Source organism: Pristis pectinata, chromosome 21 (genome assembly GCF_009764475.1).
Source record: "Pristis pectinata isolate sPriPec2 chromosome 21, sPriPec2.1.pri, whole genome shotgun sequence".
In the NCBI taxonomy this organism is placed as follows: Eukaryota; Metazoa; Chordata; class Chondrichthyes; order Rhinopristiformes; family Pristidae; genus Pristis; species Pristis pectinata.
The window spans coordinates 14,807,732-14,828,216 of record NC_067425.1 but is presented as its reverse complement, the minus strand read 5'-3'; the positions used below and the strand labels follow the sequence as shown (position 1 = coordinate 14,828,216).

Sequence of the window (20,485 nt, the reverse complement as noted above, 5' to 3'; positions counted from 1 at the left end):
ATACCGTTCATAAGATCAATTCATTACACACTGCACTGAGGTAGTACAGGGTAAAACAATAACAGAATACATAGTAAAGTGTCACAGCTACAGGGAAGTGCAGTGCAGGTAGACAATAAGGTGCAAGGTCATAACAAGGTAGATTGTGAGCTCAAGAGTCCATCTCATTGTATAAGGGAATTGTTCAATAGTCTTATCACCGTGGGATAGAGGCTGTCCTTGAGCCTGGTATGTGCCCTCAGGGTCCTGTATCTTCTGCCTGATGGGAGAGGGGAGAAGAGAGGATAACCCAGGTGGGTGGTAGTGAGTGGTAAGTAGCAGTTCTCACTGCAATGGTTCAGAAAGTTGCTCACACCACTTTCTTCTCAAGGACGTTAAAGATGAGTTATAAATGTCGGCTTTGTCAGCAACAGCCACATCCTTCCTCGATTGTAGCAATTCAGTCTTACACATTATATCATCCAGTTGCAGATACAGCAAATACAGCCATGTAAAATAAACATTAGTTTCAGAAAGCTAAATTGTTGTAATTAAATGTTACGGCTCTAACAAAATTCATACATTGCCTCAGTTTATTGTTCATTATATCATTCATTCCCTTAAATTAAATTTTGGCTCACAAGTGGCTCCCAGATCTGTTTTGTCAAAAGAACCCAAGGGTAAAGGATATTCCCATGTTTTGAGTCTATATCCTAAAAAAAACAAAGGCAGTCATTTTTGTGATTACCTAACCACAGCCAAACTTTTCTATTTTTGTCGGTGAAGTACATTTATTCTTGGTGTTCTTTCACTCGGTATTGTTGCACTGCCACTAATTACCACGTTTCTCAAAACAACTTCCAGTTTTGTCTCATTATATGTCTCTAAAGACACTTTACACAAGCCAGTAGCATTGACAGTTCTCCACTCATCTTTGAGGTCAAGTGTATAAATAAGTAAATCTATTAAATATAGATACATTTCTGAGAAGTAAACTGCAAACACTTACACCAGTTTCAGCTTTCCATTTCCCCAAGAATCCCTTTTTTTCTAATCAACAACCCTTTTCTTGCATTCTCCCTCATTACTCAACTGATGCATGGGCCAAAAACTGCACACAACAGCTTTAGGTTAAGTGGGCAATCCAAAGAGCACCACAATGTACGTGGAAAGAGTGCAGTTGTTCTCTGAGGCTACTGCAACATAGAATTGCAAAATGACATAGTATAGGAGGAAGCCATTCAGCCACCAAGCCATGTAACATAAAGACCTTTGCTCTGTACTTGACAAGTTCTCATCCATGATGATTTCATCACCATCTCAAATCAGTTGCTCTCAATCCTCTAGCTTCATTGCCTCCTAACCTCACTTAAAGAAAAAAAAATTATCTAAACCTTACAACCCATCTGTTTTCACGGTCATCTCTCTTGATTTTGCCATCTCGAAGCCTCATTATGACCTTTGTCTTAATAATAGATAGTGCCATCTGTGAGTATATTCTTGACTCACTTTCTACCATATTCACCCTTCCCCCCCAAATATTTTGCATCTCCCTCAGCTAAACCTTCATTCCCAATGCACTTTCAAAGTTTCTGATATATATCGGTAGTGTAGTGGTTAGCATTACACTGTTAGAGCTCCAGCGACCCAGGTTCAATTCCAGCCGCTGTCTGTAAGGAGTTTGTACGTTCTCCCCGTGTCTGCGTGGGTTTCCTCTGGTTGCTCCAGTTTCCTCCCACATTCCAAAGACGTACAGGTTAGGAAGTTGTGGGCATGCTATGTTGGCGCCGGAAGCGTGGCAACACTTGCGGGCTGCTCCCAGAACACTCTACGCAAAAGATGCATTTCATTGTGTGTTTTGATGTACATGTGACTAATAAAGAAATCTTATCTTATATATCCTTGCACCCTCCATACGTGGCAACATTTCTGCAGCAACTGAGCTGCTAAACTATATTCCATTTACACCTTTGGCATTCTACTTCCCATTAAATCTTACGTTGGCTGCTCCACCAGCCACTGTTGTCACCTCAGCTTCCTTAAGTCCAGTGCATACAAATATGAGCAGATGTGCTGTGGGGGACCATTCACTGTCATATCCGATGAGACTACATAGATTTCTGTACAACCTGCTCTCAACTGCTGTAGCTGCTCATTCTTCCAGGTCATCCTGGAAAGTAAAGGTAACCTCTGGCTTCTTGGTTTTGCTGCCAATTGCTCTCTCAAACTCCTATTCTTTACTTTCTCCACCCTCACCTTCAGTGACAAGCACACAATGTTCATCGAATTGACTTTCACATTAAGATTGAAACTTTTTAGTCTGCTGACTCCTTCCTATCCCTAGTGCACCAAGTTTAATGTTTCTCATCTCCAGCCCCAACCAGAATGTGGAGGGACCAACAAGGGAATAGGTTATTTTATATCCAGTATTGTGCAACAAGAGAGGGTTAATTGATGATTAAAGGCCTAATCATGATAATTAAGGATAATTAAAGAACTTTAAAGAACATAAGCAATGATAGATTTTTGTGTAATAATTGAAAAAGATATAATTCAACTAGGTCTTAAATCTGAATATAAGTAACTACGAAGGCACAAGGCATAATTTGGCTAATGTAACTTCAGAAATACATTAAAGGGAATGACTAATCAAATGATGATTGCCTTTTAAAGAATCAATACATAGATTACAAGTAGCATGTATCCCTTTAAGCAGAGAAAAAAACAGGGAAAGTGGTCCAACTGTGGTTATCAAGAGAAGTTAAAGATAATATTAGTTCAAAGGAAAAGGATTATAACATTGCCAAGAACAGCAGTAAGTCTGAGGATTGGAAAATTTCAGAATTCATCAAAGGAAAACCAAGGAATTGATAAGGAAAGAGAAAACAGAATATGGGAGTAATCCAGTGAGAAATGTAAAAACAGAATATAAAGGTTTCTGTAGATACATGAAAAGGGAAAGATTAGCTAAAGTTAATGTGATTTTGTTGAAATAATATTGGGGAATAAGGAAATGCAGCAAAATTAAATAAACATTTTGTATCTACCTTTATGAAAGAAAATACAAATGACCCTCACCAATTTTTACAGATGCACCATAGAAGGCATCCTACCTGGATGCATCACAGCTTGGTATGGCAACTGCTCTGCCCGAGACTTCAAGAAATTGCAGAGAGTTGTGAATGCAGCCTTGTCCATCATGTACAGGGCTCCCCTCCACTGACTCTGTCTGCACTTCCCACTGCCTTGGGGAAGCAGCCAACATAATCAAAGACCCCTCGCATCCCAGTCATTCCCTTTTCTCCGTCCTCTCATTGGGCATGGATTGGGAATTGGGCATTGGGAATGGATCTCTTATATGCTAAAGAAGAAATCTTGATCTCTCAATCTACCTCATTGTGGCCCTTGCACTTTTTTTGTCTACCTGCATTGTACTTTTTCCATAACTGTAACATGATATTCTGCATTCTGTTTTTCCTTTTTGTACTGTCTCACTGTACTTATGTAAGGAATGATCTGTCTGGATAGCATGCAAACTAAAGCTTTTCACTGTATCTCAGTACATGTGAAGATAATAAACAATTACCAATAATAAACCAAATACCAATTACAGAATACCTGGAAATAATGGAGGACTACGTCTAGAATAAATGAGTAGCTCAAAAATATTAGCATTTGTGAATAACAGTTTTGGAGAAGTTAATGGACTGAAAGGCGATACGTTCCTAGGACTTTGTGACCTGCATCCTAAGGTTTTGAAAGAGTTGGCTGTGGAGAGTGGATCCACTGGTTTTTGTCTTCCAAAATTCCAAGGAACTTCAAACAGTTCCCAAAGATCGGAGGGTAGCAGGTGTAACCCCACCATTTAGAAAAGGAGGGAGAGAGAAAACAGGGAACTATAGACTGAATAGACTGAAAGTGTATAGAGAAAATGATGGAACTTGTTATTAAGGAAATGATAAGTAAGAACTTGGAAACCAGTTAAAGGATTGAGCAAAGTCAACATTGATTTATAAAGGAAAATCTGTGTTTGGTAGAAACATTTGAGTTTGCAGCTGGCAGAATAGTTAAAGGCGAACCAGTTCACGTGGTGGATTATGACTTTCAGAAAGGCCTTCCATATGGTGCCGCATGAGAGATTATTAAACAAAATCAGAATGCATGGTATTGGTGACTATTGGAATACTGCTGAGATCAGTGCCGGGGCCATGGCATTTCACAATCCATATCAATGTTTTGGCGGAGGGGAATAAGTGTAATATATCCAAGTTTCTTGATGTTTGAAAATTAAATTGCAGTGTGGGCTTTTTGGAGGATGCAAAGATGCTACAATGGAGCCACAAGGCTACAATGTCTACTTCTAGAGGTCATGTATTTAAGGTGAGACGGAGAAAGTACAAAAGAGATATGCGAGGCAAGTTTTTTTACAGAGTGGTGGGGGCCTGGAATGCACTGCCAGAGGTGATGGTAGTGATAGTATAGGAGTGTTTAAGAGACTCTTAGATAGGCACATGAATATGCAGAGAAGGGAGGGATATGGTCAATGTGTGGGAAAGAGGGATTAGATTAATTAAGAGTCATTGGTTTAATTAGTTCGGCACCACATTGTGGGCCGAAGGGCCTGTCCTATGCTGTACTGTTCTATGTTCACGTTCTACAGAGATTTAGACAGGAAAACTGTAAGGACATGTCAACGATGTAGCAGATGAAATATAATGTAAAAAAACGTGAGGTCATCCACTTTGGTGGACAAAATAGAAAAGCAGGGTATTTTTAAAATGGTGACGTTTATGTGCTTCTACATGGATCACTGAAAGTTCACATGTAGGTTCGGCAAGCAATTAGGAAGGCAAATGGTATGTTGGTCTTTAGTGGAAGAGAATTTGAGTGCAAAATAAATATGTATCACTCAAATTATAAAGAACCCTGATGAGGCTGCATCTGGAGTACTGTGTACAGGTCAGGTCTCCCTACCTAAGGAAGGATATATTTGCAGTAGGGGGAGTGCAAAAAAAAGCTCACATATTGTGGGTTCATTATAGGAGGAGAAATTAAGCAGGTTATACCTGCACACTCCAGAATTTAGAAGACTAAGAGGTGATCTCATCAAAATATTCAAAATTCCTATGGGACTTCACAGGGTAATTGTGGGATGGTGTTTCCCCTGGCTGGAACAAAAGAATGGGTATGTGTAATGCAATAGAACATTGACTGCTGATCATAAAATTCAACCATTTTCATTCTACCCAGTACACGGACATGAAAAATCGTACAAGGGAATTGAAACCAATATACATTATCAATAATGTATGAACATTTTCCAATTAGATCCAGTCTTCTCAAAAAGAATAAATGCGGAGTAGGATACCAAAAATTTCTACAGACAGACAGGAAAATCATGGCAGAACTATGCAGCAAACATTAAAAATAGAGTTTATAAGAAAATTATTTGGCAACAGTCCCAGTTCCAGTGTTGCAATTACATCTGATAGGTTAAAAATGAATTGACCACATCCCGGCTGTCAGGCTGAAATATATTGCACTTATAAGAATGAGCTGAACTGCAATTGCTTTAGTAGACTCAGAGATCTAATTCCTACCTTTACAAATTCCTCTTCATTTAATATTTTTCCTGTTGTATCTATCTCTTCCAATTCCTTGTCATATCTCACATCTATGTTGAAATACGCAGAAGCAGACAACCGCACAGTTATAGAGGGCAGGAATGAATCAGAGGCAGACGAAAGATAATGGCACAATGATTTTTTAAAAAATATAATTCTTATATCCATATACTGTATGCTACTAATATATAATTAGATGCCTAAATTGTAATAAACTGAAAAGTATATATTTCTGGAAAAAAACTATGAAATGCATTAAATATAAAAAGTTTCATCTCTGGGACATGGCTTTCGATTGACCAATGTGCCTTTTTCAAAAATGATGGACTTCTAGCTAATTTTTTCAAGAAAACTTCGAGCCAGTTTTTTGAAAGTGTGAGTTCACAGCACTGAATTTCTGTGAATACATACATAACTCATCCAATCTCACTTAGAAAAGTTGAGAAGTATGACAAGTGGAAACATCACGTTATCATCAGGTGTGACATTGCATTGAGCCAACTGAAATGAAATATTAAATACTTTTATGGATAGTCTAATTAATGTTACATAGCTAACGTTAAAACAGGCCCTGTAATTTTTCTATAGAATTCAAGATTTGACTGGATTTGAAGTCCATTTGTCCTTTTGTAGGTTAGAGGTATATACAGTATGTATTACTGAAAAACCACATATACCCAGTATCATCTGTGGAAATTGGCTTTGAATCCAAGAAAAGGGCAGAATACCTAGGTCATCCTTTTCCTTCTAGCAGAGATTGAGAACTGCTCATAGCAAGTATTAACCATTGGAAGTGAAATGCTGTTCTAAATATGTGAACCACATCTGTCATGTTAATGGCATGATTGACAGTAATGGTAGAGGAAAAACTGAGAGATAGTTTTTCCAGCATAAATCTCTTCCACACAGATGCACACATAATTTTATTGAAAGGAATGTACTTAGATTTCTTGTCAAAATCTAAATCTTAAATACTTTAGCAAATGAAACATGGTGTTCATGCCTCCTGTGAATGTGATACAAAAGTTACATTGAAAACACACAGACATTTCACTAAACAGAGGGCCAGTTCTCTCACAATGTGCTACTTGTGCCCTGTTGAAGTGGTCTGTTGTCTTCTGCTTCCTGATACTAGACTGTAGATTATCTGATTATTTTGGATATTTCTGCCCATAGTTCATTCTGTGTTTTTTCAGCAGATTGCATCAAAACAGTAAAGTATTTTTAGTGCATGCACTTAATAAGTATTGTAACTTTCTCTTTATTCCATGTTTCTCTTTGATCAACATGCAATGGATGATAACTGGCTTTATTTTAATATCTGCACAGGTCCTCCCCAGGTTATGAACGCCCCTGTATATATGAACAAATGTTTGGGGAGCCAGCGGGATGGATGAGGATATATTTGATGGCTGTAGTGGGCTGCTGGCATCTTCTGCTTGGTGGGAACAGGACATTTCTGTGTGCCTTCTCTCTCCACTGCTCCCCCCCCCCCCCCCAACCTGGAACCCCAGAGCCATCACATTTGGGGGCTGGGTGGAGCCAAGCAGAGACTTGCTCACTCCCTGGGTCAGTGAAGCCGGCTGACAGCTGCTAATCCCCGCTTGCTCACTCTCCTGTCACAGCTGTTTCTGTGATCCTCTCCCACACTACTTTTGTTCATTTCTAACTTACGATCATTTCGGGTTATGAACAGTTCTTAGGAACAGAACCCTTTTGTAACCTGGGGACAGCCTGTATTCTAAAATCATTTTCTCTTCTCCCCTGAACTAGTGCAACATTTTCTCCAACATAAGGTTGCCTTTGTGTCACTGAATTTCACAGGAATCATGAAACTGTTATAATTTTTCAGCAGAATAATTACCTGGGGAAAGAACATCTGCAAAGAAGTAAAATAAGTTGCTTAATCAGGAAGTGAACTCTGTACTAAGTGTTTTAGTTAACCTGGTTAATCATTACTGTAACATATTTGCTCACAATAGGCAAATTCAGTTTGGCTGCACCAACCAAGTGACAGGAATGTGGATCAGAGAATGTGGGGCTGGAGAATTAGCATGTTCTCTGCTGTGGAAGCTAAATTTCACTGATTTTTGTTTTCTTTTGTAATGAGATCTTACAAATGTTAAGGCTTGACAAAGCATGTAAAGGAAATCTGACCCTGACAGTCCAATTGGGAAATTGGAATACAGGTTGAGTTTGACAATATCTGTTATTACAAATGAGAAGGAAAGGAGAATTAGAGAAACAGTGAAGCGATTGTCTTAGAGTCTACAGCCCAGGCACTCAAAAGATAAGGATAAAGTTATTGGTTATAATAATTGCTCCCTTTGTCTTACAAAAAAAATGTTGGCCTGTCCAGACCATTTGAACAACAATTGTAACATGCAACTGTAAAATTAGAGGTTTATTTCCAATAAAGCAAATTGAAATAGGCAACATTTTGGTGACCCAACTTTAGATAAGTTATGGGGCCTCATCTGCATGGCGCTGGCCTCAATCTTGCCCATGCATCTTTGACCTGGAAGAAGAGACGCACAAATTCATATGGCTACCTCATTACCAGGATTTCAGTGGCTGTTTATCCTCAACAACGGCATGGAGATCACCAAATACAGTGTGAGATATTATCACATTTCCTTTCCTCTGAGGCACAGAAATTCACAGCAACAAAGACTTTTACCGCCACTGACAGGGCATTTATGGTCTTGCTCTGTGGGTGCAGTTGTGACTGCAGTGTGTGCCATATCTCTGTGGACAATTCCTTTGAAGAACGTGTTGTCCTTTCAGCTCAGATAGTACTGGAGACCTTCTACCACAAACATCCTTTGTGGTTTTAGCCTTCTGAAGGAATCCCTTCTCTCCACCATACCCAACTCATCCTCTCTTCTCTGGTAGGTAACCCTGCTCTATAGACCCTGTCGTCCACCTCCCTAGAACGTGGGATGCTCAACACAACAGCTGACAAAACTGTCAAAACCAATGGCAACATGTTTAGCAATACACAAAAGGTGCTGGAGGAACTCAGCAGGTCAGGCAGCATCTATGGAGGGAAATAAACAGTCGACATTTCGGGCCAAGACCCTTCATCAGGACTGGAAAGTCTTCCTTTCTGGTCCTGATGAAGGGTCTCAGCCTGAAACGTCGATTGTTTATTTTCCTCCACAGACGCTGCCTGACCTGCTGAGTTCCTCCAGCACTTTTTGTGTATTGCTCCAGATTCCCATATCTGCTGAATTTCTTGTGTCTCTGGCAACATGCTTAGGATCAAGTTTATTCTAAGTAGCCAAGATTCTCAAAATGCAAAGGTTAAAAGATGTCAAATGGCAGCAATTCTTCACCTCTAACTCTCTCTTCTAATCAATACCAACAAGTCAGCAAGTAACTAACAATGCCTATAAGTAGAACAGAGAGGTATCCTTCCTAGGTTCTCCATACATGTTCAATACATGATGTTAACTGGATTTTCAAGGCCCAGATTGGTAAAGCCGATGTCAAATCAGCTTTGCATGAAAGGTGATATCACAACCTTCCTGCTGTGCAAGTTTCTGGAATGCAGGAGGCACATATGAACTCACGCCCTTTCGAATGCAATGGACAGAATGAATTGTGGTGAAAATATGGGTGTATGCATTGTGTATGAAATACCAAACAGGTTGTTACTTGTAGCTCTAGAGCCCTATTTCACCGTCATTAATTGGTATAGAAAAATTCATTAATCTACTGTGATGTAAATAGGGCAAAGATTAAAGGGTAAAAATGAGGAAAATCTATATCTTGACAGGAATCAGGAAGTACTTTGCATAGACTAATTAACATGTGTTATGACCTTCTATGCACAGTGGTTAAGGGCAAAAACCATTTAAATAAAGGAATGTTGGTAAATTAGAAGAGGTCAGGATTTGTCCTTTCCCACGTGCTTATCTCCCAATTTCACAAAATTAAAAGTGCCTTTGGCAAAATGAGTAGTGGTGTGGGAAGGGGAGGGGAAAGGGTTGTGATATCAATTCAGGGTACTTCCTGAAAACTCCCCTGCAGGAAGCAAACAGCTTGTTTTTGTCTCACTTGGTCGCAGCTGGAGCTTCCATTGGCTGGCACTGAATAAAGATGAAGAGAATCCAGTCTTCCCCGTGCTCATTTATCCTTTCCACTCAGATAGGAGATGCAGGGTTGCCAAATCCAGCAGCTGCTTGTTCCCTTTGCCTATCATCCAGTACCTCTTTCTTCAAATAAATGTACAATACCCTTTTGTAAACATCAGCTCTCAGTCAATTAAATCTTCAACTTTTAAGCAGTTTGAGATTGCAAAATAATCCATTTATAGGGGATAAAAGCCATTGCTGAAGATGTTTTTCAGCTCCAGTCCAAGTATATGAATGGGTGAAAGAGGCTGACTCTTGCACGTGCTGTTCATCAGAGGCCTGGGCAGATTCATCTGCAACCAGTGAGGACTCTGTCATACCCTTCCCATCACTGTAACATGCACTGATTCCTTGACCAAACTCTCCAGTAGCTGAAAGAATGTTGTTGTTGTCTTATGATGTGACCTTGAGGTCAGCTGTGGGGAACCTGCCACAAAGCACCCTAATTAGTGTTACACGAGTGAGCCTATGGAACTGTTGCAAACGAATTTCATTATTTTTTTAAAAAAAGCTTTTAACAATATCATTAGGGAGATTGCAAGCACTGGATTAATGCTGGAAAAAAGGCACAGGCAAATTTCTAGGCCAGACCACCTGCTAGCAACCAGACAAAAGAGCATGAATTTCAAAATATTACCACATGAAGTGCTACTTTTAAAGGCAGAACGTAACATCAATAATTGAATGCATGCAAAGTAAAAATTATTTTTTTGCTGACAAAATGACTGCTACTCTAAGGGTGAATCTGAAAATAAAGTTCCCCCAAAGCATAAGCACGTTAACAGCAGCACAGGATTGAGATCAGGTTATGTGTCCAGTGGCCAGCTGTAAATAATGGTGGGGTAAGTTAATAAATAAGGAAAGGAAGAAGTGCAATTAAATTTTTTATAACCTGTTACTATTTTGCAGAAAGTTGGAGTTTTTCTTTAGATTTTAAATTTTACATCCAATTTTATTTATTCTTGCTGAATAGTTTGCATGCCAAATTCTCAAGAGTACAGTCAAGTCAAATCAAGTCGAGTTTATTGTCATATGCGCCAGTATGGTGAGGTACAGGTACAATGAAAAACTTGCTTGCAGCAGGATCACGGGCATGTAGATTCAGGCAATGCACATAATGCAAATTACACATAAATTATACAAGACAGTGAAGAAAAAAGCTGAAGCCTACTTGAACATGCTTCCCACATTGGTCCCAGCCTTCATGCCTTCCATGGCCATATAATGATTGCAGGTAAAGTGTAAGATGACTGCTGCAAGCTTACTCCCAACACAAATCAGTTTTCATCAGACAGGAAGTACAGATGGATTAAAATAAAACCAAATGACTGTTTATGTTTATGGCTGCATGATTGTAGTCTTACCTTCAAATGTTTCAAAAAGGTAGTCAGCAAAAGCCTCCGAAAAGGAAACCAAAACACTTTGAACCTAGAACAGAAATACACAGGTTGGCAACTATTTCTTGATTTCTTACCACATTTTCTCTTACCATCTTGCTCCAAATCCCGATCTCTGATTATTGAGGCAATGTTTATAACTAAGACTAACACTTGTGACTGAGGGGCACTGAGGGGTACTCTTGCATCTCTTGGCCAAAAATTAAATTTGAAATAAATGTTTGAGAAGTAACTTTTTAAGGCTCTACTTGCTGTTCTCAGCAGCTTTGGAGTGGGGACCAGGCAGGGGCTTGCTTGTGGGCATAGCACCATTGCTCCTACATTATGGATGTGAGCGTGTGCACATTTTTGTATACCAAGTGTATGGTTAAAGGTCCAGCCAAAAGTGGTCAATTATAGGTTCCTGCATACACCCCAGTTCCCCTGTTAAGACTTTAGGCAAAAGTGGCATGTTGGCTTTGATGTAATTGGAGAGTTATCTGCATACTTAAAGAGGATCCCATGAGCACCTAGCCCACATGATGGCTACCTGAGTGTAATGACTGTGTCTCATTAACGTGCCGTTCACTGACTGTTCTACCAAAATGATGGGGAATTAAACAGGGAGCAGCTGCTTCTGAGACATTAACATCAACATCTCGGGGTCTTCCACCAGGAGCCTGTGGGAACTTACCCCAAGGTGTTGCCTCCTACAAGTGATTGCTATTAAGACTTCAACTATCTTCATTTCAACTATGTTCTTCAAGAACCAAATGGTGAGGTTTGTCCTGTATTAGGATAACCCAACCTGTACACATTACCTGGAATACACATTTACCAATATTTTCATCTGTTATCAGGGTGAACAATTTTCAACCTTTGTTCTTAGCGCAAGCAAGCATGAATTTACCAAATTTAATGCTGAAAAAAATTAGGCACAATCTTTCTGAATTTCATTCTTTGTAATTCCATATTTACTTTAAGTTAACTGTTAGTTTTGTCTCAACTCTTTTTATCAGAGGAAATAGAGTGAGCTTTTAGATTTTGGGTTCCAGTGATCCACTCACTCATTTGGCATTAATCAAAAGTAACTCTCATTGTCTAAAAAAGCATTTAGCTGGAGCCACTACTATGTAGTTCTTGATAAGCAATTATGAGAAATTACCAACTCAGTCTTATCTTTAAATTTGTCTTATTTCAGATGTTTTTGCAAAAATCCTGTTTAAACAGAGAGCTGATACAATAAAATAATAGTAATTGAATGTATAAAGCTAAAACTCCTCAGCCTCTTCACCAAAAGAATCAAGATTTAAGCTGGGACCTGCACTTGATATTCTGGAGTATTTGAATGAACTTGTGAGGTTTGGAACTTGATGTCCGCCCTTTTAAGATGATCAAAGAATGACATAAAGCTTGACATTATGCAAGAGCAGTTTGAGCTAATCCCACTTCACTCCCTCTCCCCATGGTCCTGCAAGCATTTTCCTTTCATTTATCCAGTTCCTTTTTTAATGCACTGGTTGAACCTGCCTTTCCAGCAATGCTCTGCAGATTCTAACATGTCACTCTTTGCCTTTTGACCTTCATTCTATGTTCTTTTGCTCTTGACTCTTCTGCCAATGGGAACAGTTTTCCTCTTTCTGCTACGTCAAGACTTTTCACGATGTTAAATACCTCTATCAGATCCCCTCCCAATCTCCTCTGTTGCAAGGAGAACAACCCTAACTTAACAATCTATACATATATGACATAAGTCTGTGGATGTACGTGGAGCAGTGGATTCTTAGATCAGCACAGAATTCCCATTCAAACAGTGCCAATAGATGCAGGTTCTGCAGTCTCAAATTAGAAGTTCTGCAGTTTATATAGGTGCTTTCATAGCTGTCCCTCCCCTGCCCTCAAAATGGGAGTTGCTAGGGTCACAAAGCTCATTTGAAACGATATGAATGAAAAAACTGCCTGCTCTCTATCAAGCCATCGCAATTTGTTGCCTCTCAGTTGGGATGGGCATTATGGATATGTCCAAGTGTCATGGGTGCTCACCATTATAATTTAGATCAGAGGACCTGCATCTGAGCCTGAAAATTCTGACAATGCCCCATTCTAGCACATTGCCAGCTTCACATCAGATTTCATATGTTCCCTGGTAGATTTTTACCCCTAAAGCCTTATCTAATCAAAAAAGTCTCAAATGCTAATTTGATTTGGCTTTGTCCAATTATTATTAACTTGCAGCTATCGGTATGAAGGAAATGTCAAAGAGATATTTCAATACAGAGTTGATAAATGTGAAAGTAAGCAGCAGGTTTCCAATGATCTTGTGGGTCAGAGCCTGGAAACAGACACTTTGTTATGAGCTCTGTCTTGGGAAGAAATTACCAGGTATACGGTGGAAAAGATTCAAGTATGTTCTCAAGACCACTTTGAAAAATTGCAACATCTCCGCTAACTCCTGGGAATCCCTGGCCAAAGGTCACTCAAAATAGCAAAGGAGTATTTGGGATAGTATTCAGATCACTAAGTACACACTGTATGTTGGGCACACACAGAAGCCTAGCATAAATGACAGAAGGAGCACACCACCTCACAAACCCATCTGCCTTCCCTGTCAAGCAACTCCTGCCCCATCTGTGGAAGAGACTGTGGTTCTTCCATTGGCCTTAGAATCCACAAAACCTCAGTCCCAAGGGACTAGCTAGGAAAGTAGGTCAGAAGACCACATCCCCTAATTTGCAGACTTTGTTTTTCTACCGTGAGCTGGTAGGAAAGAGCTTTTTCCCTGTAAAAGCATTGGGTAAAGAGTCAGAAGTCCACATTGCACACTTCATTTATGTGCCGAGGCCAGAAAGAAGGACGCTAAGAATGATGTATGGACAATAGCTTTTTACCTCCGTAATATAACCTCCATAAAGCTATCAGAGATGCCAATAGAACCATAGAACCATACAGCACAAAACAGGCCCTTCGGCCCACCATGTTGTACCATCCATCAAACCACCCTCACACTACCTAACCCCTTCTTCCCGCATATCCCCCCCATCCCACACTCCTCCATATGCCTATCCAACAAGCTCTTGAACCTGTCCAATGTATCTGTCTCCACCACCACCCCAGGCAGTGCATTCCATGCACCAACCACTCTCTGGGTGAAAAACCTCCCCCTGACATCTCCCCTGAACCTCCCACCCATAACCTTAAAGCCATGACCTCTCGTCTTGAGCATTGGTGCCCTGGGAAGGAGGTGCTGACTGTCTACTCTATCTATTCCTCTCAGTATTTTATATACCTTTATCATGTCTCCTCTCATCCTCCTCCTTTCCAGTGAATAAAGCCCTAGCACCTTAAGCCTCTCCTCATATTCAATACTCTCTAATCCAGGCAGCATCCTGGTAAATCTCCTCTGCACTAGACAATGCCAGTCCAAAATCGAGTCCTGGACCAGCCATCAGTTGTGGCAGGGTTTACATGCTATAACAGGCTATGAAACAAAGTCAGGAAGCATCACTGACATCAGCGCATCCCTTCCCGATGAGCTTAATGCACTCTATGCATGTTCTGAACAGAAGGGGAGTGGTTTGTCACCACCCATCCCAACAGCCTCCAATGCACCTGAACCCATAGTCACCGTGTAGGACATAAGATCAGTCTTCCCAAGAGCATGAACCCACAGAAACCATCTGGCCCAGATGGCATCCCTGGGTGTGTCCTCAGAACCTGTGTAGACTAGCTGATGGGGGTATTTGCAGACATTTTTAACCTCTTCCTGCTTCAGTCTGAAGTTCCCACCTGTTTTAAAAAGACCACTATCATCCCGGTACCTAAAAAAAACAAGGTAACGTGCTTTAATCACTACTGCCCAGTGGCTCTGACATCCACCATCATGAAGTGCTTTGAGAGGCTGGTTACGACACACATTAACTCCAGCCTCCCAGACAACCTTGACCCACTGCAATTCGCCTACCGTCAAAACAGGTCTACGGTGGACACCAACTCCCTGGCCCTACACTCATCTCAGGACCATCTGGACAGTAAAGACACCTACGTTAGACTATTGTTTATTGACTACAGCTCCGCCTTCAGTACTATAATTCCAAGCAAACTCATCACCAAACTCTGAGACCTGGGACTCAACACCTCCCTCTGCAACTGGATCCTTGACTTCCTGACCAACAGACTGCAATCAGTGAAGATAGGCAGCAACACCTCCTCCACGATTATTCTCTGGTGCCCTACAAGGCTGTGTTCTCAGCCCCCTACTCTACTCCCTATACACTCATGACTGTGTGGCCAGATTCTCTTCCAACTCCATCTACAAGTTTGCTGATAATACCACCGTAGTGGGCTGTATCTCAAATAACGATGAGTCAGAGTACAGGAAGGAGATAGGGAGCTTGGTAACATGGTGTCATGACAACAACCATTCCCTCAATGTCAGCAAAACAAAAGAGCTGGTCATTGACTTCAGGAAAGGGGGCAGTGTACATGCACCTGTCTACATCAATGGTGCTGAGGTCGAGCATGTTAAGGACTTCAAGTTCCTTGGAGTGAACATCACCAATAGCCTGTCCTGGTCCAACCATGTAGGTGCCACAGCCAAGAAAGCTCACCAGTGCCTCTACTTTCTCAGGAGGATAAAGAAATTTGGCATGTCCCCTTTGACACTCACTAACTTTTATTGATGCACAATAGAAAGCATCCTATCTGGATGCATCATGGCTTGGTATGGCAACTGCTCTGCCCGTGACCACAAGAAGCTGCAGAGAGTCGTGGACACAGCCCAGCACATCACAGAAACCAGCCTCCCCTACATGGGCTCTGTCAATACTTCTCGCTCTCTCGGTAAAGCAGCCAAAATAATCAAAGACCCCACCCACCTGGGTCATTCTCTCTTCTCCCCTCTCCCATCAGGCAGAAAGTACAAAAGCCTGAAAGCACGTATCACCAGGCTCAAGGACAGCTTCTATCCCGCTGTCATAAGATTATTTAACAGTTCCCTAATATGATAAGATGGACTCCTGACCTCACGATTTACATCATTAGGACCATGCACCTTATTGTCTATCTGTACTGCACTTTTCTATAGCTGTTACACTTTACTCTGCATTCTGTATTGTTTCACTTTGTACTATCTCAATGCATTGTGTAATGAATTGATCTGTATGAATGGTATGCAAGACAAGTTTTTCACTGTACCTCAGTACAAGTGACAATAATAAAACAATTCCAATTGCAAATAAAAATGGGTTCACACTTCCTTGTTTCTGAAAAAGAGCAGTTGAAAATAATTGGCCCAGGTAATCATTGTATCTCCAGTGGTATAAGCACAACTTTCTTATAGGCTCGCTGAGTAACTTTTCAGAATATGATTCAGTGATATAATAATCATTTGCTACTTAGGTCTGATTACAGATAGAAAAAAAAGGTGCAAAAATAGTTCCTAATTTCTCACATAGGATGTTTAAAAGGTAGCACTTGATGATGACATTTTTTTTTAAAGAAAGATTTACATCAAATAATATCAAGTATTTGGTGATGATTAGATTCATCTGAACTTGTAGCTGGCAGATAGGACTGATTTAAGTACTTTACCAAACTAAGGAGCACAATTCCATTCGTGCTCAGCATCCATTCTCTGAAATGCACTCGTAGTTTTTCTCTTCTTTGCTCTTGATTGGCTGCGTAAATTTTTTCCTGTTGTTCTCTTTTCCTTTGCCTCTGTTTTGTTTCTACTTTTAGATAGAAAAGCCTGCAATGTAAAGGAGTCATTGTTAATATTTCCAGATAAGAATCCTCCAAATGAAAGCTTGGAATAAATACTTCCAAGCTTGTTTTTAATTCAGCTGGTGTCAATGTAGTGAGCACAGTGGTAAGTTGATAGATGGGGTGGGGAGGTGTGGTGGAGACCAGCTCACTTTAACCAGACAAGTTTTGGAGAGAGAAGAGCAGCTTGCTCCAGGCAGACTTGCTCAATATGTTGAAGCCACAGACATATGATACTACAATGTGATTTTTTTTACTTTTAAGTATTAGAAGGCCTTCATAATGCCAAATCCATTAGCATAGCCTGATGGGAGGCAGCAGAATCAACAGGTGAGGCAAAAGTAAATGTTTTGAGAAAAATTTTTGTGAAGGGTCGTGAACCCTTAGTGGCTGAGCACCTTCTTCTGCCAATGCAAAAGACTTGGCCTCTCCACACCTTGCCTTCCCACCATCAATAGCTCTTTGGAGAGACTCCACTTCACTACTGTGATCTGTTCCCTGGGGTCTTTGTGTGTTCTTGTCCTCTTTCTGATTCACTGCATCCATGGTGATGTTGTTCCAATTGGCTCAGGGGAAACTGCTGCTACATTATTCAAATGTTAAGGGCCCAGGCTAACCTCTCCTGTAGGTTACCCTCAATCGCGCCCCCCCCCACAAGCCCCCACCCCTCTAACTTCACCACCCCCCAACCCAATGTTATCATAGGAACACCAAAGTAACTGTTCCTCCACAGACCCCTGGCCTCTACCACCAAGAAGGACAAAGGCAACAGGTGCATGGAAACACAATCGCCTGAAGTTCCCCACCAAGTGGAACTATATCACTGGTCCTTGTCATCATCAGGTTTAAATCCTGGAACTGCCTACCCAGTGGCATTGTATGAGGTCCTTCACCCAAAAAAAAATCATATTCAAAATTGTACTGGTTAGTGTAACGCTATTACAACGCCAGCGACCCGGGGTTCAATTCCCGCCACTGTCTGTAAGGAGTTTGTACGTTCTCCCCATGACTGCGTGTGTTTCCTCCAGGTGCTCTGGTTTCGTCCCACATTCCAAAGACGTACGGGTTAGGAAGTTGTGGGCGTGCTATGTTGGCGACGGAAACGTGGCAACACTTGTGGGCTGCCCCCAGAACACTCTACGCAAAAGATGCATTTCACTGTGTGTTTCGATGTACATGTGACTAATAAAGATATGTTATCTTATCTTAAAATCACAGAATGGTTAAGGCACAGAAGGAGGCCATTTAGCCCATCATGTCACCACTGGGTCTCTACCAGAACTACTCACTAATATTCATCCTCTTGAAGGCCACAGTGGAACCTGCCTCCACCATGCAGGGAAACAGTGCATTTCCAGATTCCAACCATACATTAGGTAAAAATGTTTTTCCTCTTGCCACTCCCCTTTACCTTTTACCCATGAGCTCTAGTCCATGACCTCTTGACAGAAGGGAACAGCCTCCTACCTCCATTGTGGCCAGACCATTCATCATTTGTATACTCCTATCAGATCTCCCCTCAGCCTTCTCTTTTCCAAAAAAAAACAGACCCTGCCTTTTCAATCTATCCTTGTAACTGTGGCCCCTCATCCCAGGAATCATTCTTAAAGTATCCTCTGGATCCTCTCAGTGTCTCTACATCCTTCCTTTAATGAGGCAACCAGAAGTGAATACAATATGCCAGCTGAGACCAAACAAGTTTTTTATAAAGGGCCTGTTTTTCTACTTTATGATAAAGCCCAGAACTCTGCGTGCCTTATTAACTGTTTTCTCAATCTACGTTGCCACTTTCAATGTCACACCCAAACCCCACAAGTCCCTCTGCTCCTGTGCTCCTTTTAAAACAGTATCTTTTATTTTTTATGAACAATTAATCTAGTAAAAACTATACTTTGTGGAAGACTCTTCCACATTTCTCTGTCTGACATATTTTCTTAACTCAGAAGGCCTAGATTTAATTTTTAGAATGTCTTGTCTCTAGACTGAGCTTAAACAGTTCCTCTGAACCTGATTAATTGCCCTTAATATATCAAAACACTTCAATCAAAACTCTGTTTAACCATCTACTTAACAGTAAATATCATCTCAATCTGTGAAATATCACCTCATAACTTAACACCTGAAGCCCAAGCATAATTTTGGTAAATCCTTTTAAAGTCAATGTATCATTCTTAGGAAGTGGTGCTTAAAATTGTTCATTGTCCTTCAGGTGTAGTGTAACCAGGGCTTTATATAGTTGTAGCATTACTTCTATCCCGATGCACTCCAAAGCTCTGGATATAAAGACCTTTTTGTTCATTTACTGTATGTGCCTATGACAATTTTAATGATTTATATAGACCCCCAAGTCTCTGAACCACTGTTCCTAGCTTTCCACCACTTAGAAAATATTCAGTTCTGTTTTGGATCCAAAGTGGATGACTTTGTGTTTGTCGACAATGAAATCCATTGGCCACAGTTTTGCTCGTTTTTTAAAATTTGTTGGTATCTCTATGTTCTTTAATTCCTCCATTTATACAGTTAACAATGCCACTTAATTTTGTGTCATCAACTACTGTAGATATGTGGTCCTCTATGCCATAATTAAATCTCATACTTCTAAACTCTAGAGAATACAGACCTGGTCTACTCAATCTGTCATCAAACAACAAATCCAGAGATCAGTCTTGTGAATATTTGTTGCACTCCCTCCATGGCAACCATATCTTCTTTTAGCTAAGGAGACACTGCCTGCCACTTTATTCCCACTCACTGCTTTCTACCAGTAACCAGTTCTCAATCTGTGTACACTAACATTGTTGACCAACGTCCTGTGTGGGACTTCATCAAAAGCCTTCTGAAGTTCCAAAATTACCACATCCATTGGTTCCGTCTTACGAATTCTAATCCCTTTCCGATCAAATGAATAATTTTAGGGCACTTTAGACCCAGCTCCACTCTTCACAGTGGTTGGTCTCATATCTTACCATGGAATGAGACTTAGATCTCATTTCTGTGCCATCACTATTTCCACATCTATTACATCATCCGACTCTGCACATGCCTCAGTCATCTGGTGGTGAAATACTTGTCCAGGACTAATTATTTCTGAACTTGACAATTCCAACACACACCCAGTTGGCCTTCCTCACTCTACTGACCATAAACATGAGATCATTCAAAAGTATGCTGCCTGTATCCTAACACACACTAAGTTGATCTCACCTATTATCCCTTGGTTTGTTGACCTCTGCTGACTCCCAGTTAACCAATACCTCAGTTTTAATTTTTCATCCTTGCTTTCAAACCCTTCCAAAACTGTAGCTCTGTAAAATACACCAGGCCCATGACCTTTTTAAATCCTTGCTCTCCTCCAATTCTGGTCTTAAATCCTTCGCTGAATATTATCATTTTGTTAAAGCCAAGCCTTTAGCTGCCAAGGCATTAGGCTCCGGAATTACTTTTCTAAGTCTCTAACTTTCCTCCTCCCTTAAGCTGCTCCTTAAACCCAACCTCTGTGACCAGCACTAACAACTCTCAAGAAGCTAAACGTTATCCAGTATAAAGCAGCTTACTTAATGGGACCCTGTCAACCACCCTAAACATTCTTTCCCTCCACCACTGGTGC

At 40.7% G+C, this 20,485-nt stretch overlaps 1 protein-coding gene across 1 annotated transcript in view; it reads right to left on the bottom strand.

The window, feature by feature from the left end:
• The window catches only part of LOC127581491 (EF-hand calcium-binding domain-containing protein 5-like), a 131,925-nt gene that overhangs the window by 103,122 nt on the left and 8,318 nt on the right, over positions 1 to 20,485 (bottom strand). Inside the window, exons 2-3 of the mRNA XM_052035952.1 lie at positions 16,708 to 16,864; positions 11,107 to 11,170 (exon numbers count right to left, since the gene is read on the bottom strand). Of these exons, the coding sequence (XP_051891912.1) occupies positions 11,107 to 11,170; positions 16,708 to 16,864 (221 nt within the window). The remainder of the gene's footprint in view (positions 1 to 11,106; positions 11,171 to 16,707; positions 16,865 to 20,485) is intronic.